This window comes from Oncorhynchus keta, chromosome 4, assembly GCF_023373465.1.
Source record: "Oncorhynchus keta strain PuntledgeMale-10-30-2019 chromosome 4, Oket_V2, whole genome shotgun sequence".
NCBI lineage: Eukaryota > Metazoa > Chordata > Actinopteri > Salmoniformes > Salmonidae > Oncorhynchus > Oncorhynchus keta.
This window is the reverse complement of record NC_068424.1, coordinates 50,102,245-50,127,338: the sequence shown is the minus strand read 5'-3', so window position 1 is coordinate 50,127,338 and position 25,094 is coordinate 50,102,245. Positions and strand designations below refer to the sequence as shown.

Sequence of the window (25,094 nt, the reverse complement as noted above, 5' to 3'; positions counted from 1 at the left end):
GAAAACTGACAAGCCTTGCACATTTAGACAAATGTGTACAAAATGAGAGAAATAAGCTTTTTGTGCATATGAAACATTTCATTTAAACTCAAACATGCAACCAAAACTTTAAATGTTTTATTCAGTGTATAATAATCAACAATGGCTCTTCAATCTGAACATGACACTGAGGCTTTTGAGTGTCACGCTTTCAAGGTGTAGCTAGAGAAGGAAATTATAGCAATGTTTTTACAAAAGCCCTATTGTATATCCATTCCCTTGTAAACGATACAGGTGCACTTAAGTGTTAAATGAGAGCGAGGCATTGCCAGTCAAAGCTACATAATCTGTTCTAGAACAAATGAGTCACAATCCTATGAAGCATGTATACACATGTACTTTCCTCACATTTACAAAATAATTCCAAGGACTCTTCCACTCCGTGTACCCCCTCAACCTACACAATTGTTTCACTTCATTTGTATGTCCTTTTTCTTATGAGCAAATATTTTATTTTAATCTACAATGACACTTTAAATCCTCTCCTGTACATACCAACATCCATTCTGAATAAAATACAGTACTAAAATTGTTTGTCTTATTGATAGACAATATAAAAACCCATAACATCCGGCAATACTTCTGTTGAAGTGTTGCCATTTGAAAATGAACTGACATTCTTCAAATCACAAGCACTCACTTCAATCTTCCATTAAAAAAAGACAATATAATACAAAACAATCTACAAAATGTTTGAAATTAGGATGAGGTGACGTCGACATTATAGGGGACAGGGAGTTGGTTGTTCTTTAGGGCGCCCCGGCAGTCTTCTGGATCTGCTCTTTGAGGATGAGGATGCTCTGCCTCTGCTCTGGGGGCAGCATGGCAATCTGTTCTGGGGTCAGCTGCAGCACCTGCATGATCAAGGCGGCCTGGAAAACAATAGACAAACTGGTGAACCACACTGCTCTCAGATCAGATATTGACAGGCAGGCAGTAATGTTAAAACCAAAATACCTCCAAAAGCACAGCTTGGATACAGAAGGAAAGTCAGATCTTTCAAAATAGTTTACACAGAACACGTTCAAAATGTTCCATTGAATAACTACATCATGTAGTGTATCCCATTGGTCATTATTGCATTGAAATAAATGGCTTTTCATTGAGTGCTAATGCATTGGTTATTTTGTTGCCCTGACTCGTTACTCTTCAGGTAGCCAAAGAAAGCACCGAGCCCAAGTTGTCTCCACAAACTCAAAGTGCTTGAGATGTCATCCTCTTCTCACCCCATTCCTCAATAACTTCCTCCCAGACTGCTGACAGGTTAGGACAGACATAGACCTTTCATTTAAAAGTTGGGGTTTAAGCTTCTTGTCATTGAGCATCTTTTTTATTTAACCAGGTAGGTCAGTTGAGAACAAGTTCTCAATTACATCTGCGACCTGGCCAAGATATAGCAACGCAGTGCAACAGAGTTACACAAACGTTCAAGACAATAGAAAAATCTATGTACAGTGTGTGCAAATGTAGAAGAGTAGGGAGGTAATAAATAGGCCAGAGGCAAAATAATTACAATTTAGCATTAACACTGGAGTGATAGATGTGCAGATGATGTGCAAGTAGAGATACTGGGGTGCAAAAGAGCAAGACGGTAAGTAATAATATGGGGATGAGGTAGTTGGGTGTGCCATTTACAGATTGGCTGTGTACAGGTACAGTGATCGGTAAGTTGCTCTGACAGCTGATGCTTAAAGTTAGAGAGGGAGAGAAGACTCCAGCTTCAGTGATTTTTGCAATTCATTCCAGTCTTTGGCAGCAGAAAACTGGAAGGAAAGGCGGCCAAAGGAAGTGTTGGCTTTGGGGATGACCAGTGAAATATACCCGCTGGAGCGCATGCTACGGGTGGGTGTTGCTATGGTAACCAGTGAGCTGAGATAATGCGGGGCTTTACCTAGCAAAGACTTAGATGACCTGGAGCCACTGAGTTTGGTGACGAATATGTTGTGAGGGCCAGCCAACGAGAGCATACAGGTCACAGTGGTGGGTAGTATATGGGGCTTTGGTGACAAAACTGATGGCATTGTGATAGATAGACTACATCCAATTTGCTGAGTAGAGTGTAAATGACGTCGCCGAAGTCAAGGATTGGTAGGATAGTCAGTTTTACAAGGGTATATATTTGGCAGCGTGAGTGAAGTAGGCTTTGTTGCGAAATAGGAAGCCGATTCTAGATTTAATTTTGGATTGGAGATGCTTATAGTGATTCTGGAAGGAGAGTTTACAGTCTAGCCAGACACCTAGGTATTTGTAGTTATCCACATATTCTAGGTCAGAATCGTCCAGAGTAGTGATGCTAGTCGGGCAGGAGGGTGCGGGCGGCAAATCGGTCGAAGAGCATGCACTTAGTTTTACTAGCATTTAAAAGCTGTTAGAGGCCACAGAAGGAGTGTTGTTGTATGGCATTGAAGCTCATTTGGAGGTTTGTTAGCACAGTGTCCAAAGAAGGGCCAGAAGTACACAGAATGGTGTCATCTGCATAGAAATGAGTCAGAGAATCACCAGCAGCAAGAGTGACATCATTGATATATACAGAGAAAAAAAAAGAATTTTTTTTTTTTTTAAAGAGTCGGCCCGAGGTTTGAACCCTGTGGAACCCCCATAGAGACTGCCAGAGGTCCGGACAACAGGCCCTCCGATTTGACACACTGAACTATCTGAGAAGTAGTTGGTGAACCAGGCGAGGCAGTCATTTGAGAAGCAAAGGCTATCGAGTCTGCCAATAAGAATGTGATGATTGACAGGGTCGAAAGCCTCGGCCAGGTCGATGAAGACAGCTGCACAGTACAGTGCCTTCAGAAAGTATTCACACCCCTTGACTTTCACATTTTGTTGTGTTACAGCCGGAATTTAAAATTGTGATTTGTCACTGGCCTACACACAACAACCCATTATGTCTAAGTGGAATTGTGTTTTTTACAAATCAATAAAAGTGGAAAAGCTGAAATGTCTTGAGGCAATAAGTATTCAAACCTTTTGTTATGGCAAGCCTAAATAAGTTCAAGAGTATAAATATGCTTTACAAGTCACATAATAAGTTGCATGGACTTTGAATACAAGAGTGTTTAAACATTATTTTTGAATGGCTACCTCATGTCTGTACCCCACACATCATTTTAAAGGTCCCTCAGCTCGAGCAGTAAATTTCAAACAGATTGAACCGCAAAGAATGGAGGTTTTCCAATGCCTCGCAAAGGGCACCTATTTGAAGATGGGTAAAAAAAATAAAATAAAAATAAAAAGACATTGAATATCCCTTTGAGCATGGTGAAGTTATTACACTTTGGATGGTGTTTCAATACACACAGTCACTGCAAAGATACAGGCGTCCTTACTAACTCATTTGCCGGAGAGGAAGAAAACCGCTCAGGGACTTCACCATGAGGCCAATGGTGACTTTAAAACAGTTACAAAGTTGAATGGCTGTGATAGGAGAAAACTGAGGATGGATCAACATTGTAGTTAGTGCCTTCGGAAAGTATTCACACCCCTTGACTTTTTCCACATTCTGTTATGTTACAGCCTTATTCTAAAAATGGATTAAATTGTTTCCCCCATAATGACAAAGCAAAAACAGGTTTAGAAATGTTTGTGAATGTATTAAAAATAAACTGAAATGTCACATTTACATAAGTATTTATACCCTTAAAAATAAGTACTTTGTTGAAGCACCTTTGGCAGCATCGATCGAGTCTTCTTGGGTATGACGCTACAAGCTTGGCACACCTGTATTTAGGGAGTTTATCCCATTCTTCTTTGCAGATCCTCTCAAGCTCTGTCAGGTTGGATGGGGAGTGTTGCTGCACAGCTATTTTCAGGTCTTTCCAGATATGATTGATCGGGTTCTAGTCCGAGCTCTGGCTGGGCCACTCAAGGACATTTAGAGACTTGTCCCGAAGCCAGTCCTGAGTTGTCTTGGCTGTGTGCCTAGGGTGGTTGTCCTGTTGGAAGGTGAACCTTCACCCCAGTCGGAGGTCCTGAGCACTCTGGAGCAGGTTGTCATCAAGGATCTCTGTACTTCATCTTTGCCTCGATCCTGACTAGTCTCCCAGTCCCTGCTGATGAAAAACATCCCCACAACCATGCTTCACCGTAGGGAAGTGCTGCAGGGATGGTTATCCTTCTGGAAGGTTCTCCCATCTCCACAGAGGAACTCTGTCAGAGTGACCATCGGGTTCTTGGTCACCTTCCTGACCAATGCCTTTCTCCCCTGATTGCTCAGCTTGGCCGGGCGGCCAGCTCTAGGAAGAGTCGTGGTGGTTCCAAACTTCTTCCATTTAAGAATTATGGAGGCCACTGTGTTCTTGGGAACCTTCAATGCAGCAGACATTTTTTGGTACCCTTCCCCAGATCTGTGCCTTGACACAATCTTGTCTCGGAGCTCCGGGGACAATTTCTTCAACCTCATGTTTTGGTGTGTGCCTTTCCAAATCATGCCCAATCAAGTTGTACACATCTCAAGAATGAGCAATGGAAACCAAGATGCACCTGAGCTCAATTTCAAGTATCATAGCAAAGGGTCTGAATGGTTATGTAAATAAGGCATCGGTTTAATTTGTATAAATTTGCAGACATTTCTAAAAACCTGTTTTCGCTTTGTCATTATAGGGTTGTGTGTAGATTTCTGAGGACTTCTATCCCCTTTAGAATAAGGCTGTCTGAATACTTTCCAAAGGTTATGTATGCCACAATACTAACCTGCTGAACAGAGTGAAAAGGAAGCAAGCCTGTACAGAATAACATTTTCCTAAACATGCATTCTGTTTGAACAAGGCACGAAAGTAATACTGCAAAAAATGTTGCAAAGCAATTAACCTTTTGTCCTGAATACAAAGTGTTATGTTTGTGGCAAATCCAATACAACATGACCGAGTACAATTCTCCATACTTTCAAGCTTAGTGGTGGCTGCATCATGTTATGGGCATGATTGTAATCGTTAAGGACTCGGGAGCTTTATAGGATAAAACAAAGACAGAATGGAGATAAGCACAGGCAAAATTCTAGAGGAACTCCTGGTTCAGTCTGCTTTCCAACAGACACTAGATGACAAACGTACCTTTCAGAAGGACAAAAACCTAAAGTACAGGGCCAAATCTACACTGGAGTTGCTTACCAAGAAGACCTTGAAGGTTCCTGAATGGCCGTTTTAAAGCGACATAAAAATCTATGGCAAGACCTGAAAATGATTGTTTAGCAATGATCAACAACCAATTTGACAGAGCTTGAAGGATTTTGAAAATAAAATGGGCAAATGTTGCACAATCCAGGTGTGCAAAGCTCTTTGAGACGTACAGTTGCAATCGTTGCCAAAGGTTATTCTAACATGCATTGACTCAGGGGGTTTAATACTTATGTAATCAAGACAGTGATTTTTTTTATACAAATGTTTGAATTTGTCTTCCACTTTGACATTAGGGTATTTTGTGCAGATCATTGACCAAAATAAATCACAATTAAATAGATTTCAATCACACTTTAACACAACAAAATGTGGAAAAAGTCAATAGATGTGAATACTTTCTGAAGGCCCTTGATGCTCTAGTTTCTCTAGACAGCCAACACTAATCTGAGCCAATATCTTCTAGTACTAGCCAGGCATTTTAAGGTGAAACTGAAAGTTAAATTGTGACACAATGGTGACATGACAAACCCACCTTCTCATGGTCCTGTGAGGTCACCTGGCTTTGCCCTGGGCTGAAGCTACCTCCAGACTGCGGTACACCAGGACCCTGAAAAAAAAATAGTTATTAGAACTGTTTTCATTGACAAGAAGACCTTATGTTGAAGACATTTGCTGTAGGTAGGCAGTACCGGTCTGGCAGTTGGAGGGGCATTAGGATTCATTGTGTGAGGGGGGGGACCCTGCATTCCTTGGGCCATGGGAACCCTCTGGCCTGACACTGGTCCACGGGTGTCCACCGCTCTGGGGTCACGACCTTCAGAAACAGCCATTCCTCACGTGATTACTCATTACAGATCTGATCTAACTAGTCTAAGCACAGGAGCTTTTCCACCTGTTTTCCGCACAATTCTAAATTATGGCAATAATACTTCTTATAAAATGTCTGCTAATAAAATAAAGTTAATTGGACTTGATGTTAATACTGTGATGTGGTTACCTCTCGTCTCCATGGGGGGTCCCCTGGGCTCCATCATGGGTGGTCCCCGGGGCTCTCCCATCATGCCCCTGGGTTCACCCATGGAGGGTCCCCGGGGCTCTCCCATCATGCCTCTGGGTTCACCCATGGAGGGTCCCCGGGGCTCTCCCATCATGCCCCTGGGTTCACCCATGGGGGGTCCCCGGGGCTCTCCCATCATGCCCCTGGGTTCACCCATGGGGGGTCCTCTCATGTCGTGAGGTGGCCTCATGTCCGAAGGAGGCCCGCCAACCATCTGGTTCATGTGCATGGGGGGCCCCTGGTGTGGTGGGGGGGCGCCAATGAAGGCTCCTCCCCGACTGGACACAAAGAGAACAGAATAAGCCAGTCGTTCACAGAAATTGAAAAGGTGCTATAAGAAAGCAATTGATTAACTCAATGACGGTAAAACTACACTTAACAACAATGGCTCCTCTTTCACCTGGGTTCGATGACCTCTCCTGTGACTGAGAGCAGGGTTCCTCCTCGGGGGTCGTTGGGGCCGTCGCCAAGCAGGCCTCTGGGGGGGATACCACCTGGTCCTGAGGGGGGTATACATCAGTCAGCTATAGACATGTCGGAGGGACACCACCTATCACAGAACACAACTACACCGTAATGCATCCAAAGAACTACAGTTCAAATTCTATGGTCATGTCACTCATCAGACCATGGTGATTTAATTTCACAATGACTCCCATAGGTCACACAGAAAGACACACTAACCACAGCACAGAAATGACACAGCTCACCATCACACCACAGACAGAGGACAGAGGTAAAAACAACAAGGAGTTTTATACAAAATGTTCCGTTTTCAAGTCGTTTGCCTACTTGCGTCTGTCTTGCATTTCTGGTATTGTTGGACCGGACACGTCAATAGAAGAGGCATGTGTTAGCGACATGAAAAAAGGCCATGGGTGTTAACATGAAATTGCTAAAACAGCATTAGCACAAATCTATTTGGTTGACTACAATAAATGTATTAATCCCATTCCTCGTCATGGAATTTTCTAACAGGTGATTACAATTGAGGTTATTTGTTCATGCGGCCGCCTTTGTAAATCACTCTAATCATTCATCACACTTGTATCTTGGGACTATTGTTCATATTTGCAGTTGCATCACACTCTATGACATGACAGGGTTTTAGGGCAATGTGTATTTTTAGCCTGAACACCCACTGCATGACCAGTCAGATTAATAATACATTTCTAAATGACAAAAATGTATTTACTCTAACAGGACATAATTTATGCTCTCATGGTCTAAAAAGAGTCCATATTAACAAAAGGAAAATGAAGGACTAACAGTACAGTTAGATATTTTTTTTAAATTACAAATTTACCATAGAGAGGTACAAAATAAGTTATAGGAAAAACAAAAAGAAATGGGGGAACTTATTCAAGAAAGAGCAAGTGTAATATATTATATAAATAAAGCTAAATGGATGGAATATGGGGGGGAGGGGGGGGAATGCACCAAATTATTTTACAATCTTCAACATAGAAATGCTACCAAAAAAATGTTATTGAAACATGTTAAATGGAGTCACGCATGATACTCTTTTCAAAATATTGTTCAGTGTAAGTAAAGTACATTAAGAATATGTTTTCATTTCAGTTTCTTCCATCTCCACTAACCGAAGCTAATTGTATGGATTTTTTTCCTATTAACCTCTTGGATTTAGGGGGCGCTATTTACATTTTTGGATGAAAAACATTCCCGTTTTAAACAAGATATTTTGTCACGAAAAGATGCTCGACTATGCATATAATTGACAGCTTTGGAAAGAAGACACTGACGTTTCCAAAACTGCAAAGATATTGTCTGTGAGTGCCACAGAACTGATGTTACAGGCGAAACCCAGATAAAAATCCAACCAGGAAGTGACACATTTTTTAAAACCGCCTCATGCCAATGACTCCTTATATGGCTGTGAATGAGCTACGAATGAGCTTACGTTTTCCCCAAGGTGTCTACAGCATTGTGACGTGATAAACTTACACAAATGCTTGTCTAGCGTTGGCTGTAACGCATATTTTGAAAATCTGAGATGACAGTGTTGTTAACAAAAGGCTAAGCTTGTGTTTGAATATATTTATTTCATTTCATTTGCAATTTTCATGAATAGTTTGTACAGATGAATGTTGTACCTTCAGGCGTTTGGAAATTGCTCGCAAGGATTAGCCAGACATGTGGAGGTCTACAATTTTTTTTCCTCAAGTCTTGGCTGATTTCTTTTGATTTTCCCATGATGTCAAGCAAAGATGCACTGAGTTTAAAAGTAGACCTTGAAATACATCCACAGGTACACCTCCAATTGACTCATATTATGTCAATTAGCCTATCAGAAGCTTCTAAAGCCATGATATCATTTTCTGGAATTTTCCAAGCTGTTTAAAAAGGCACAGTCAACTTAGTGTAGGTAAACATCTGACCCACTGGAATTGTGATACAGTGAAATAATCTGTTTGTAAACAATAGTTGGAAAAATTACTTGTGTCATGCACAAAGTAGATGTCCTAACCGACTTGCCAAAACAATAGTTTGTTAACAAGATATTTGTGGAGTGGTTGAAAAACTAGTTTTAATGACTCCAACCGAAATGTATGTAAACTTCAGACTAACTGTATGTATGCATGTATGTATGTGCTGGGCGATATGGACAAAATATCATGTCACTGTATACAAATGGTACTTGACAGTATATTGTTTTTAAATGATAAAATGTCTAAATTTGCTTTAGAAGTAGTGCATGACCTCAGAGTGTCAACACATACATTCTAAGTGATTTCAAAGTGATTTCAATGGTCTTTCTCCATTCTTATTGTTTCAGAAAATGTTAAATTCAACCCCAATTTTGTTGTTGTTGCATTTTCATACATTTCTTGATTTCATGCACATATTTGAGAATTTCCACACTGCCATGTAGGGCTTCACGATACGGGAAAACAATCTAAACCTTATTTTGAACCAAATGTTGCAATAGCGATTTGACTTATGATTTAGAGCTAAACACTTGGGTAAAATGTTGGAATCATGGAAATATAATGACTATTCTAATTCTATAGTTAGAATATGGTGGGCACTTTGAATAGTGTTGTTGGACATGAAAACGAATGAAAATGCCAGGGAGGAGTTATGATAGGAACCAAAGTGTTGATAATTGTTTCCTAGGGGACCCTATAATCTTTGGCTACATTGTCTGTTCTCTCTTAGCTACTTCATGTAGCTAACCTATTAATGCTTCTTGTATTCCTTTGATTTAGAAGGTACTGTTGCACAAACAGCATGTTGAAATAGGTGTACACCGTCACTGGTATTATCAGGCTGTATAACTAATTATGTTTGCTCTAACTCAGTACATTATCTAGCTACCTAGCGATTAGCGGCTTTAGGCCCAACTTGCTAAGAAAAACTAGCAGATGTAAGCAACACAAACTAATAGTGTAATTATAGAACGCTACTGGAAGAATATATGAAGAAGCAAAGTGAAAACAGCATTGTTGCATTGACCATGAAGACTGAATACAAGTGTCTTGTGGTCGAGGAACAACAAATGCACTCCTTGAGTGACAGGGGGCAGGGCTAGGTCTGTATGGAAACCGGCATTGAGAGCGAGAGGACTCAAGAAGCAAACTATAAAAATGGACGTTAAACACAGCGCATCATATTTAACAAACCAAACATTCAAATGCCGTTATACAAGGTGAATTAAAAACCCAAATCGGTCCATGAATCAATACAGGTTTATCGTAAAATACAGTATACTGCCCAGCCAACATACATACATACTTTACCCAAAAAACATATGGGGGATTGGAAATGGTGCAGACAATTACATTAATGGGAGTAACAATCTATCCGCGATATTAAAGCCGATCCACCACCTGAAATTAAAATATATAAAAAAATAATGCATGCGCTCATGAGACAGCCTATAACAGCCTTGTTGGCTTGGCTGGAGTCTGGAACAGGCCAGAGCCTGGGGTTAGGGTGTGAGTGATACCTTGAGGCCGCTCGATAGCAGCTTGCCCAGACGATCCTACGGGAGAGTGCTGGAGGTTTCCTGAGCCAGCATTAAGTGAAAAAAAAAAGGAGACAACTCAGAGAGCAAAGCAGCAACACATAGGAGTGCACCCACCGCATGCCACACTGACAGAAGCCCACAGACTTCATAGCAGGAGCTCAGAACACACACACAGAAAGCAGCACTACTGACATGGATGGCTGAAGTGGATGAGGTGGCAGAGGTACGTTTAGTGGTTAAAATGTACAAATATATATATTGCAGATAGAAATGTACTTATGTACTTAATCCCCCCAAGAAAATAGTCTCAGTAATCTTTACATAGTTGGACAATCATCAGGCTCCCGAGTGGAGCAGCGGTCTAAGGCACTGCATCTCAGTCCTAAAGGCGTCATGGGAGACACCTCGAATCCAGGCTGTATCACAACCGGCTGTGATTGGGAGTCCCATAGGGCAGCGCACAATTGGCCCAGCGTCGTCCGGGTTTGGCCGGTGTAGGCCATCATTGTAAATAAGAATTTGTTCTTAACTAACTTGCCTAGTTAAATAAAGGTTAAATAAATAAATCCAAAATAAAATCATGTCTGATCTACTACTTTAACTGCAATGCTATGATCTCATCCACCTGAGTTGGCCCCACGTCCTGAGGCACTTAAACCACTAGTTTCCTCTGCCACCAAGTGTCAACAAAGAGTAATGACATGCACAGGAGGAAAGGAAGACATGAACAGGTAATGCTAAGACTTAACTGGTAAATACTTCAATTGAAGCCCCGGCTAGGAATGGATGGATTGTAATGCCATTAAAACTAGTTTCATTGGAGACACAGGCATGTTAGATTACCTTGTCCCCTATCGATAGGAACGGGACCTCCCTGAGGCATTCCTATCAGTGGCTGTATCCCACCTGGGGTGAGATGGCAAGGTGAAGCACAACAGGGGTGCCCCTTTGAGTTTTGGATACCGAGAAGCTGTCTATGGGTGTGGGTGTGTGTGTTGGTTCTTCTATCCTTGTGGAGACCTAAAATCCCCACAAGGATAGTAAAACAAGAAAAATTCTCCATTGTGGGGACATTTCCCACATCCCGATTAGGACAAAAGCTATTTTAAGCTTTTAGGTCCCCACGAGGATAGAACATAAACGTGTGTGTGTGTGAGAGATAAAGGGTCTCTCTTTACCTGGTGGTCCCACTAGTCCCTGCCCTGGCATGGGCCCAGGTCCTCCACCTATTGGAGGGGGCTGCATCATCTGGGGGGCTCCGTTCATGTGCATGCCCGGCTGACGACCACACACAACCAGACATTAGTACAGGGAACAGCACACATGAATCATGTAACAATTATTCAAATGTACAGTACCAGTCAAATGTTGACACCTACTCATTCCAGAGTTACTTTATTTGTACTATTTTCTACAGTGAAGACATCAAAACTATGAAATAACACATATGAAATCATGCAGTAACCCCCCCCCCCCAAAAAAAAGTGTTTAACAAATCAAAATATATTTTATATTTGAGATTCTTCAAAGTAGCATTCCAGGTGAAGCTGATTGAGAGAATGCCAAGAGTGTGCAAAGCTGTCATCAAGGCAAAGGGTGACTACTTTGAAGAATCTAAAATACATTTGGACTTGTTTAACACATGATTCCATGTGTTATTTCATAGTTTTGATGTCCTCACTATTATTCCACAATTTAGAAAATAGTCAAAATAAAGAAAAACTCTGGAATGAGTAGGTGTCCAAACTTTTGACTGGTCCTAGATTTAGCATTAGAGATAGTGTAGGTTGATCTCAGATGTAGGAAACTGACAGATGGTCTTCAGTTGACCTAAATCCTAATAAATTAAACGATTAGCTATTAAACAATTAGTTACGGGTCTGCCAAAGTGGATTCACCATTGGCTGTGACTGGGAGACTGGAGCGTTGGGCGGTGGAATAGGCTGGTTGGCCACTGGCACTGGTCCAGCTTGACTGTTGGGAACCAATGGCTGCACTGGGGTTTGACGGTGAAGCATTTTCTACAGCAGAGGTCAAACGAGCAGAGGAACATCAAGTTAAATGTTGACGATTCTCTTAACGACAACATGTGCAATAATATCTCTGAATGAGTCCATGCTCAAGGTCCATGAAGAATACAATCTTAACCATTACACTCTATAGTCAGTAAGACACCTAACCCCATATCACTGGAGTGCATTTGCACTGACCCAAGTTTCGAGTAACCAGGTCTCACCAAGGCGATCTCAGGGTCTACGATCCTCATGACCACCTGGGCCTGGAGCAGGGCAAAGGCCAGCTGGGGGTTCTGCAACAGCATGTTCCTGGCCTCCTGGGGACTGTTTTGCACACACAGCTGGAGGGGATAATTACACCACAATGGGAGTCCAATGAATTTGTCTTTGGATTATCCACAAGTGACTGTCTATGCATGGATGTGATGATATACAATCTCAAAACAAGGAAACTGGGGTCTAAAGAGAGAAAACTCACCTTCATCTGTTTCATGAGTTCAAACATCTGCTCTGGGGGCAGACTGGCCACAGCTCTGCTTATAGACTCTGGAGCCTCATCTGGTATTATGTTGTCCCCGTAGGGAGACTCAATGATAGGGGCCCCTGTCCCCAAACCTAGGGGAGACAACAGGAGTTATGTCCAAAGAGTTATGCTGAAAGCTTCACACTACCAATTATTGAGAAGCAGCAAAACATGTCCCAACCCCTTTTCAGATGTTTGTTATGGTGAATAGTGCACTGCACACGTTCCATTGTGGTTAATCGTGCACTGCAGTGTAGCGGGCCAATAGACCTGCGGGTTCTGACAGAGATCATTACGGTGCGGTCTGCATTTTTTATGCTGCGGTTGTGAGTGGGCGGTCACAAAGACAGACACCTTTGGGATTAAAATATTTGTTGTCGTCCCGCAGATTATTTCAAAACTGGCATCTATCTGCTTTGCATGCGCTAGCCTACCTATTGTATTAAAAGCACATTTGTCTCATTATTTACACTCAGAATTCGCTGCTTCAAGTTAAGTAGCATATCTCCTAGTTGGGTGTGCTAGATCAAGTGCGCCTAGAATGTTTAGTCTCAATGAAATAGAGTAGACTGCCTATGCATGGACGGAGATAGAGATGGCATTAACTTTCCAAAGAAATTACATATGATTTGACTATATTTTCCTACAGTAGCTGGGTTGCAAAACAAGTTAAATGGGTTTCCATCACATTTTCAACTTTTTTTCAAATGTTTTAATTTAACCTTCATTTAACTACGCAAGTCAGTTAAGAACAAATTCTTATTTACAATGATGGCCTACCCCAGCCGATACTGGGCAAACTGTACGCCGCCCTATAGGACTCCCAATCACGGCCAGATGTGTTACAGTCTTGATACAAAACAGGGACTGTAGTGGCACCTCTTGCATGGAGATGCAGTGCCTTGTGCAACTCGGGAACTCTGGTTTTCACAAAAACGGTTGCATTATACAGCGCATTCGGAAAGTATTCAGAACCCTTGACTTTTAGCACATTTTATGTTACCGCTTATTCTAAAATTGATTAAATAGTATCCCCCCCCTCAATCTACTATTAAATCTATTAAAAATTTAAAAAACTGAAATGTCACATTTACATAAGTATTCAGACCCTTTACTCACTACTATGTAGAAGCACCTTTCGCAGCAATTACATCCGAGTCTTCTTGGGTATGACGTTACAAGTTTGGCACACCTGTATTTGGAGAGTGTCTCGCAGGACAATCTCAGAACTCATGACACGTGATGGCGCCGACAGAGGGGTCCGTCTGCCTCGTTTCTCGTTCTTAGCAAACTTCGCAGTATTTTGTTGTTGTCTATTACTTCTTACATTGATAGCCCAGAAAATGTTGTGTTATGCAATATTTATTCCCGGCTGTATGTAATATCAGAGCGGCGGTAACTCACCAACACTAACAGTATTGCGACTTTCCCGAAGCGGATAATTTGTTTGCGCCATCCAGGGCAATTTAACTGATTCTAGAGGCCAACACAAAACAACACTGGTAGAGAAGAAGAATTCGGAGCGGTCTTCTAGTCAGACTTAGGAGGAGCGCAAACCACCCACCGCATCAGAGTATATTACTCGACAATGTTCAGTCCATGGGAAACAAAGTTGACGAGATCAGGCAACGGTTTCTTTCCAGAGAGACATCAGGGATTGTAACATAGTCCATTTCACGGAAACAAGGCCCTCTCTGGATATTCTGTCGGAGTCAGTCTAGCCATCTGGATTCTCAGTTCAACGCGCCTCCAGGAAGAATGGTGGGGTGTATGTTTCATGATTAACAACTCATGGTGTAATTGTAATAACATACAGGAACTCAATTCCTTTTGTTCACCCGACCAAGAATACCTCAATCAAATGTCGATCAAATTCTCTTCGGTTATTGTCACAGCCGTGTATATCCCCCCTCAAGCTGATACCATGAGGGCCCTCAAACTTCACTGGACTTTATGCAAACCATAAATACTGAGGCTGCATTTATTGTAGCTGGGGATTTTAAAGAAAATTAGGAAAAGGCTACCTAAATTCTATCAGCATATCGACTGTAGTATTCACGCTGGAAAAACACCGACCATTGCTTCTCCAACTTCCGGGATGCATACAAGGCCCTCCCCCGCCCTGCTTTTGGCAAATCTGACCATGACTCCATTTTGGTCCTCCCTTCCTATAGGCAGAAACTCAAACAGGATGTACCCATGCTAAAGACTATATTCAACGCTGGTCTGACCAATCGAAATCCATGTTTCAAGATTGTTTTGATCACGAGGACTGGGATATGTTCCCGGGTAGCTTCCGAGAATACACAGACAGTTACTGATTTCATCAAGAAGTGTATAGGGGATGTTGTACCCACTGTGACTATTAAAACCTACCCTAACCAGAAACCGTGGAGAGAAGGCAGCATTCGTGCAAAACTGAAAGTGCGAACCACCGCATATAACTACGGCAAGGTGACTGGGAATATAGCAGAACACAAATGTAGTAGTCATTCCCTCCGCAAGGCAATCAAACAAGCGAAATGACAGTATTGAGAAAGTGGAGTAGCAATTCAACGGCTTAGACACGAGACGTATGTGGCAGGGTCTACAAACAATCACGGACTACAAAAGGAAAACCAGCCACATTGTGGACACCGACGCCTTGCTTCCGGACAAGATAAACACGTTCTTTGCCCACTTTGAGGATAACAGTGCCACCGACACGGCCAGCTACCAAGGACTGTGGGCTCTTCTCTGTAGCCGACGTGAGTAAGACATTTTAACCCATGCAAGGCTGCTGGCCCAGACTGCATCCCCAGCCGCATCCTCAAAGCATGCGCAGAACAGCTGGATAATGTGATTATAGATATAGTCAATCTCTCCATATCCCAGTCTGCTGTCCCCACATGCTTCAAGACGGCCACCATTGCTTTCCTGGGTACAGGAACAAAGGTAACTGAACTAAATGACTATCGCCCCATAGCACTCAATTCTGTCACCATGAAGTGCTTTGTGAGGCTAGTTACGGATCATACCACCACCACCTTACCTGTCACCCTAGACCCACTTCCATTTGCTTACCACCCCAAAAAGTCCACAGACGATGCAATCGCCATCACACTGCCCTATCCCATCTAGACAAGAGGAATACCCATGTAAGAATGCTGTTCATTAATTACAGCTCAGCATTCAACACCATAGTACCCTCCAAGCTCATCATTAAGCTCAAGGCCCTGAGTCTGAACCTCACCCTGTGCAATTGGGTCCTGGACTTCGTGACAGGCCACCCCTAGGTGGTGATGGTAGGAAACAACACCTACACTTCGCTGATACTCAACAATGGGGCCCCCACAAGGGTGCGTGCTAAGACCTCTCCTGTACTCCCTGTTCACCCATGACTGCGTGGCCATGCACGCCTCCAAGTCAATCATCAAGTTTGCAGATGACAACAGTAGTAGGCTTGGTTACCAACAATGACGAGACAGCCTACAGGGAAGAGGCGAGAGGCTCTGGGAGTGTGGTGTCAGGAAAATAACCTCTCAACGTCAACAAAACAAAGGAGATGATTGTGACCTTCAGGAAACAGCAGAGGGAGCACCCCCTATCCACATTAAACGGGACAGCAGCGGAGAAGGTGGAAAGCTTCAAGTTCCTCGGTGTACACATCACTGACGATCTGAAATGATCCACCCACACAGACAGCGCAACATCACCTCTTCCACCTCAGGAGGCAGAAGAAATTTGGCTTGTCACCTAAAACTTCTACAGATGCACAATTTAGAGAATCCTGTCGGGCTGTATCACCGCCTGGTATGGCAACTGCACCACCCACTACGGCAGGGCTCTCCAGAGGGTGGTGCAGTCTGCTAAACACATCACCGGGGGCAAACTACATGCCCCCCAGGACACCTACAGCACCCGATGTCGCAGGAAGGCCAAAAAGCTCATCAAGGACAACAACCACCCGAGCCACAGCCTGTTCACCCCGCTGTCATCAGAAGGCTAGGTGCATCAAAGCTGGGACCGAGAGGCACTAGCAGAGCGGCTGCTGCCTACATAGACTTGAAATCATTGGCCACTTTAAGAAATGTAACACTAGTCACTTTAATAATATTCACATACAGTTGAAGTCAGAAGTTACATACACTTAGGTTGGAGTCATTAAAACTTGTTTTTCAACCACTCCACAAATGTATTGTTAAACTATAGTTTTGGCAAGTCGATTAGGACATACTTCGTGCATGACACAAGTAACTTTTCCAACAATTGTTTACAGACAGATTATTTCACTGTATCACAGTGGGTCAGAAGTTTACATACACTAAGTTGACTGTGCCTTTAAACAGCTTGGAAAATTCCAGAAAATTATGGTCATGGCTTTTGAAGCTTCTGATAGGCTAATTGACATAATATGAGTCAATTGGAGGTGTACCTGTGGATGCATTTCAAGGCCTACCTTCAAACTCAGTGCCTCTTTGCATGACATCATGGGAAAAATCTAAAGAAATCAGCCAAGACCTCAGGAAAGAATTGTAGACATCCACAAGTCGGGTTCATCCTTGGGAGCAATTTCCAAACGCCTGAAGGTACAACATTCATCTGTACAAACAATAGTACGCAAGTATAAACACCATGGGACCACGCAGCCATAATACTGCTTAGGAAGGAGACACGTTCTGTCTCCTAGAGATGAACGTACTTTGGTGCGAAAAGTGCAACTCAATCCCAAAACAACAGCAAAGGACCTTGTGAAGATGCTGGAGGAAACAGGTACAAAAGTATCTATATCCACAGTAAAATGAAGAGGGACTGGTGCACTTCTCAAAATAGATGGCATCATGAGGTAGGAAAATTATGTGGATATATTGAAGCAACATTTCAAGACATCAGTCAGGACGTTAAAGCTCAGGTCGCAAATGGGTCTTCCAAATCGACAATGACCCAAAGCATACTTACAAAGTTGCGGCAAAATGGCTTTAGGACAACAAAGTCTAGGTATTGGAGTGGCCATCACAAAGCTCTGACCTCAATCCTATAGAACATTTGTGGGCAGAACTGAAAAAGCGTGTGCGAGCAAGGAGGCCTACAAACCTGACTCAGTTACATCAGCTCTGTCAGGAGGAATGGGCCAAAATTCACCCAACTTATTGTGGGAAGCTTGTGAAAGGCTACCCGAAAAATTTGACCCGAGTTAAACAATTTAAAGGCAATTTCACCAAATACTAATTGAGTGCATGTAAACTTCTGACCACTGGGAATGTGATGAAAGAAAGTCTACTATTATTCTGACATTTCACATTCTTAAAATAAAGTGGTGATTCTAACTGACCTAATACAGGGAATTTTTACTAGGATTAAATGTCAGGGATTGTGAAAAACTGAGTTGAAATATGGCTATGGTGTATGTAAATTCCGACTTAAACTGTATCTTGCATTTCTCTTCTCATATGTATATACTGTATTCTATACTATATACTGTGTCTTAGTCTATGCTGCTAAGACATTGCTCATCCATATATTTATATATTCTTAATTCCATTACTTAGGTGTGTGCATTAGATATTTGTTGTGAAATTGTTAGATATTGCGGCACTGTCGGAACTAGATGCACAAGCATTTCGCTACACCCGCAATAACATCTCTAAACCCGTATGTGACCAATAACATTTTATTTGATATCCTTCGACCTCATGGCTTGGTTTTTGCTCTGACATGCACGGTCAACTGTGGGACCTTATATAGACAGATGTGTGCCTTTCCAAATCATGTCTAATCAATTGAATTTACCACAGGTGGACTCCAAGCAAGTTGTAGAAACATCAAGGATGATCAATGGAAACAGGATGCACCGGAGCTCAATTTCAGTCTCATAGCAAAGTGTCTGAATACTTACAGTACCAGTCAAAAGTTTGGACACACTCATTCAAGGGTTTCTTTATTTTTTACTATTTTCTACATTGTAGAAACTGTGAAATAACATATGGAATCATGTAACCAAAGGGTGGCTACTTCTCAAATATAATTATAAGAAACTTAAATATAATTTGTTTAACACTTTTTTGGTTACTAAATGATTCCATGTTATTGCATGTTATTACACAGTCTATGTCTTCACAAATACTCTACAATGTAGAAAATAGTAAAAAGAAAAGAATCCCTTGAATGACTAGTGGTACTGTACATTTAATAATTGTTACATGATGCATGTGTGCTGTTCCCTGTCCTAATGTCTGGTTGTGTGTGTGTGGTCGTCAGTGGGGCATGCACATGAACGGAGCCCCCCAGATGATGCAGCCCCTGCCCATATGTGGAGGACCTGGGCCCATGCCAGGGACCACCGGGTAAAAAGAAGCTCACACACACACACACACACACACACACACACACGTTATGTTCTAGCCTCGTGGGGACCTAAAATGTATTTTCATAAACCTAACCCCTGAGCTTAAAATAGCCTTTGTCCTAATGAAGATGTGGAAAATGTCCCACGAGGGAGAATTTTCCTTGTTTTACTATCCTTGTGGGTACTTTAAAGAAAAACCCATGGATGAGTTGGTGTCCAAACTTTTGACTGGTACTGTAAAATAAGGTGTTTAGTTTATTTGTAATATATATTTTCAAAAATGTCTAAAAACCTGTTTTCACTTTGTCATTATGGGGTATTGTGTGTAGATTGATGAGGGAAATATGTAATTTAATCCATTTTAGAATATGGCTGTAAAGTAACAAAATGTAGAAAAGGGTCAAGGGGTCTGAATTCTTTCTGAATGCACGGTATATCAAATTTGCCCACTAGTCTTGGCAAATGCGCTCTAGCCAACAGCTTGCAGGTACAGTGTGGGTAGGCTACCTACATATTATGGATAAGAGTGATATTATTTATATTTATCAAACGGCAGCCAAGCATTGATGATCATGTCACCAAAACAAGACCCTCGATATTTATTGGAAAGCAACATTCAGTTCAGTCACCATGCACTTACTCGCCTATGAAGTTCATCATAACTTATTTAATCTGTAGCCTAATAAACTGCATGCTTTCCAGTCATAGTGGGAGGACCACACAACATATCATCACGTGACTCCAAGTTTACTTCGATATGTTATTCCACCGCCATTTCTCACATAATTTGGGTCTCCCGAGCGGTGCAGCGGTCTAAGGCACTGCATCTCAGTGCAAGAGGTGACACTACAGTCCCCGGGTCGTATGAAGACTGTATCAAATCCGGTCGTGATTGGGAGTCCCATAGGGCGGCGCATAATTGGCACAGCATCGTCCGGGTTTGGCCGGAGTAGGCCATCATTGTAAATAAGAATTTGTCCTTAACCGACTTGCCTAGTTAAATAAATAAAAAATATATGATAATAACTCATTTTACAGACACAAAAAGATCCCACCATGTGGAACCAATAAATTGTCTGTCGGCTTTTATAAAATTGTAATTGTTCATCAGCCCGGTCGTAATTCATCCGCATGAAAATGGTTGGATGGAAACGTGGTTAGTGTCTGTAAATAAATATTGATGAATGGAAATAAGTGGAGGGCACTCAACCAACGTGAGTTGAAGTGCAATCAAATAATTTGAGAACCAGTGAAAAGGCGCAACACGCACAGGCTACCATGGTGAGCAAGTGTTGCGCCTTTTCATTTTAAATAAATATCGATGACTCATTTGTCTCTGCCTCCAGATCGTCCTCCTAAAAAAAAGGTAGGCTATATCCTATATGCAAAACGTAGCTCAAGAGAAAGGTCATGTGTCTGCTCTCATCATTCTTGCTGACCTATTCATGGTCCAAACACACCAACAGTCGTGAAGAGGACACGACAGTACCGCTTACCCCTCAGGAGGCTGAAAAGATGTGTCATGGGCCCTCGGATTCTCAAAAAGTTCTCCAGCCACACCAATGAAAGCATCTTTACTGGATGCATTACCGCTTGCTATGGCAACTGCTTGATATCCGACCGCAAGGCTCTACAGAGGGTAGCACGTACAACCCAGTACATCACTGAGACCCGTGCTCCGTGCCATCCTGGTATCGAGGCGGTGTCAGAAGATGGCCCTAAAAATGTTCTAACAGCCACTGAAGTCAGACTGTTCTCTCTGCTACCGAATGGTAAGCAGTACCGGAGCGTCAAGTCTGGGACCAAAAGGCTCCTGTTCAGCTTCTGCCCAAAGCCATACGATTGCTGAACAGTCACTCAAGTGGCTGGACCATTCGCATTGACCCCTCTTTATTTTAGCACTGACTCACTTGCCCTGAGTCTATGCACACTCACTGGACTCTACCCACACACACTGCTACTCTGTTTATTATATATCCTGATTGCCTAGTCACTTTTACCCCTACCTACATGCACATATTACCCCTGCACATTGACTCGGTACTTGTATATAGCCTCATTGTTGTTATATTGTGTTACTCTTTCCTTTTTTATTTTGTGAATTACTTATTGGTACTCTTGAGAAAGGGCTCGTTAGTAAGCATTTCACGATAATGGCCTTATATAAAAAAAAGTCTCATGCAATGTAGGCTTGCATTGAACACCACAGTCTACTGTAGGCTACATCATAGAAATCAAAAGCTAATTCCATGTCAAAATGTTATGGGATTTTTGCCATTGGTTTTGTTGGTAGGCCTACACTACGCTCAAATAGTCTATTGGCAAACTGCCTAAAACTGTAAGGGTACATCCTCAGTGTAGTTGCACAAAGTTTCTGCTCACAAGACCTAAAATTTGCACAGTGTCCCAATTTTTTTAGGTAACATTGCGTATGGCGAAGCTACAGACAATGAACACAACTGCATTTTACTGAGGGGCAATTTGAATGCACAGAGATACCGTGAAAAGTTCAGGCTCATTGTTGTGCCATTCATCTGCCGCCATCCCTCATGTTTCAGCATAAAAATGCACGGCCCCATGTTGCATGGATCTGTACACAATTCCTAGAATCTGAAAATTTCAGTTCTTCCATGGCCTGCATATTCACCAGCCATAACACATTGAGCATGTTTGGGATGCTCTGGATTGACATCGTGTTCCAGTTCCTGCCAATATCCATTAACTTCTGAAAGCCATTGAAAAGGAGTGGGACAACATTCCACAATCAACAGCCTGATCAACTCTATGCGAAGGAGATGTGTCGCACTGCATGAGGCAACTGGTTCTGATCCACGCCCTTACTTTTTTTTTAGGTACCTGTGACCAACAGATGCATCTGTATTCCCAGCCATGTGAAATCCATAGATTATGGCCTTATTTATTTAAATTGACTGATTTCCTTTTATGATCTGTAAAACCCGGTAAAATCTTTGAAAATGTTGCATGTGGCGTTTATATTTTTGTTCCAATATAATTAAATTAAAATGGTGTAATACTTTGGAAGAAGAACTATTTCCACCTAATGGCCATCTGATAAATGCAGAACATCGCCAATCAAAATACATTTCCTATGACAGCAACCATGTTATTTTTCAGAAGCATATTTTATTCTGAGTTCAGGTATATACAGTTTGTATGCTAGAACTACTTCTAAGAAGCATACATTCAGTTGTTCCGAACTCACTTAACTCTAGATAAAGAGGGTGGCTCACTCAGCTGGTGCTAGCACATGCGCAGATCAAATACACCGTTGTAACACCAATTAAGGTGTTTACATGTTCTAATCATTCAAAAGATCGCTCAGGGTTTAAGATAAACAGACCAAGGTGTTTACATGACTATTGCATAATCAGGTTAATATTGAATTATTACTGTGTATGTAAACCTAATCCATGTAGTTAAATAGTGCATTGCATTAGATACTTTCCATTGTGGATAATACTGCAGTGCATACTTTCAATTGTGGTTAATAGTGCACTGCAGTGCATACTTACTCTTGAGCTCTTCTTTATTCTTCTCACTAGCAGCATTGTCGACACGGAGAGCTCGGCCACTGAACTCTCTTCCGTTCAGGTTCCGCATGGCACTGAGGGCGGTCTCCTGGTCTTGATACTCACAGAAGCCATATCCTTTTGGCTTGCCTGTCTCCCTATCATACACTAACCTGGAAAATAGTGTAGGGTTACAAAACCATTTTCAAAAGGTGACCAAAAAGCCATAATAGCGTGTAATTACTTGAAGAATAGCCTAGTGCACAGCAGCAATTGTTTTAGGCAGATGAAACGGTGAACGTTGCCTTAAGACTGCTTACGTACCTAAAGCTGACAACAAGCCCGACTTCTGAAAAAATGTCTTTCAGTTGCTCCTCTGTGGCCTCATATGGAATGTTTCCCACTGTTAAATTGAGTTAAGAGTTCAAGACAGCAACTCGACTGAGTTGTGGAAAAACTTACAGAATACAATAACCCTAAACAACTAACATGCAAAAAACATGAGCGGCGGAGTTCTTAGTTAACGTTACTGTTGTCTATGGCTGAACCACCTGTTGCTAGTAGCAACGTGTGATGGTAATTCAGACACCATTAGCAAACTAGCTAGTTAACTATAAAACTTGTTAACACAGGTATACACTTCGCTAACTTGCCACATAGGTCTGTGATACAGACAAGAGGAATGCCTTGGCTAACTAACGTGAGGCACACTTGCTAGCTATACAAATGCGTTTGATACTAATCCTGCACACATTAGTTAGTTGGCTATCTGCAGATGTGCTATGTCTAGCGCGGTTTGTAAGCTATCCAACTCGCTAGCTGTGAGTACAAACGTATTGTCCGACATAGACTTTTGAATCAGTATTCCCCCATCAATAAATTTACCAAAGACAGAGCGCAATGAACGGTCAACAGCGGGATCTCTACCAGCGGCAGCAACAACAGCAGCTGCTAAATTCGCCATTTTAGGGAATAACAAGTGTAACAACAGGAAATGCTAAACTTTAAAGTGTAACACCATCCGGTTTACGAGGGGGGCTCGTTCAGTGTTTCAATGCATCAGCGTTTCATCACATATGATACAGTAGGTTGCATATTGACCAGATGCTCTGATAGCCGTTCTAACAATGAAAATAAATCATCAAATAAAAGGCAGTTGGGAGGAGGCAAGATCAGGTGGGACCAGTCGCGCCAATGAGAGGGCAGATAAGCGTGTGAACAACAGACACAACGGTTTCCATTAGTTACCACAGCCACCAAGTCAAAATGAGCTATATCGTAACCATTTGCTTTTTGGTCTTCATGTAAGAATATGGTTATGCATAAGGCTACGGTTAGGTTTCAAATAACATTTTAAGAAGATAAAGTGTAAAAATGGGTGAGGTGTAATACTTTGTGGCTGTGGTAACTAGTAACGACCAGTAACAACCTACTACTACTACTCGTTACGAAACTTATATTTGATCAAGTAAGCCACACGTAGCAAATAAGCCATTCAATGTTTTGTTAGCAAAATTCGAAACTCTGCCATTGGCCTCCATGCAAAAACTCCTGGCTTGAGCGAAAAAAAAAACAACTAAAAGCGCCACCCTCTGGAGAAGACAGTATTTGGGCCCATATATCCCTCTCGCTTCGCCTCTTCCTCTCTGGTTTCATACTAAACGATCATTGAATGAACGCATCGTTCATTCCTTCCTCCTTGAAGTGAGGAGTCATTGATTCTATTAATGAAAGTACCTACATGTTTCCAGTGCTGTCCACTGAAAATGTACAATTTCAATCAAATAACAGCACAACTGTTCATATATTTGCATACATAACGTTAACATTTGGCGGGAAAAAACACACCAATTTCTTTGTCCAATAGGGGGCATCGTTTCTTGCAGCAGGTAACATGCATGCGCCTTGACTAACGTTTTAGTTCAGGAACCTCTGGGTGCCAACTTCATAAACGCTTTTATATAGCTTGCTAAACAAATGGGTCAAGTCAAGTGTGCGAACACAGAACATATACATTTAATTATTTGGTAAGTAGCTAATGTGAAAGCTGAGATGAATGAATGATAAATGAGTGATAAGTGTAGTCAAGTTAACTTCCTTGACTACAACGCGCTTGAATTGATAGCTAGCAATAAACTAGCAACATGTATCTATCCGAATTTTGCGAACAAGCTAGCTATTAGTTTACTAGTTTACCTAACTAGCAAGATTGAATTATTAGACAGTTCCTCCATGTGGACCAAGATAACTAGCTAGTATGCAAGTCTAAGATTATCATACATGTCAGTGGTGTTATCAGACACAGTCAAATATTTTCTTAGCAGTTAGGTAACGTTAGCTAGTTTAAGTCATTGTGTTTCATTTTAAAAACGGGCAAACATGTCAATTTAGGTTGAGTTTAGTTTATGAATGGAAGGCTTTTTAAAATGATGTCCTCATAGTGTCTATTTATTGCCCATAGTATGTATTTATTTAGGAAAAGCCACCATTGTAA

General features: G+C 41.8%; 2 protein-coding genes across 4 annotated transcripts in view; one reads left to right on the top strand and one right to left on the bottom strand.

Moving 5' to 3' along the window:
* Positions 1-95: 95 nt before the first annotated feature.
* On the bottom strand, positions 96-23,715 carry cstf2 (cleavage stimulation factor, 3' pre-RNA, subunit 2). Of its 3 annotated transcripts, XM_035763462.2 has the most exons (14): positions 23,486-23,715; positions 22,925-23,003; positions 22,604-22,773; positions 12,701-12,837; positions 12,444-12,563; positions 12,106-12,228; positions 11,386-11,485; positions 11,051-11,113; positions 10,187-10,246; positions 6,617-6,716; positions 6,157-6,494; positions 5,849-5,973; positions 5,692-5,766; positions 96-911 (listed from the first exon to the last, which is right to left on the bottom strand). In XM_035763462.2, the coding sequence occupies exons 1-14, from the start codon at positions 23,562-23,564 to the stop codon at positions 789-791; spliced, it is 1,692 nt and encodes a 563-aa protein (XP_035619355.2). In that variant the 5' UTR covers positions 23,565-23,715; the 3' UTR covers positions 96-788. The 3 variants fall into 3 exon arrangements, with proteins under 3 accessions (XP_035619355.2, XP_035619362.2, XP_035619371.2); XM_035763469.2 differs by lacking the exon at positions 11,051-11,113 and having other exon boundaries at positions 23,486-23,714; XM_035763478.2 differs by lacking the exons at positions 10,187-10,246; positions 11,051-11,113 and having other exon boundaries at positions 23,486-23,711.
* A 783-nt stretch (positions 23,716-24,498) lies between these two features.
* Positions 24,499-25,094, top strand: part of LOC118376679 (BCL-6 corepressor-like protein 1) — a 50,406-nt gene continuing 49,810 nt past the window's right edge. The window contains exon 1 of the mRNA XM_052509007.1: positions 24,499-24,627. Coding sequence (XP_052364967.1) covers positions 24,578-24,627 — 50 coding nt within the window. The 5' untranslated portion in view covers positions 24,499-24,577. The remainder of the gene's footprint in view (positions 24,628-25,094) is intronic.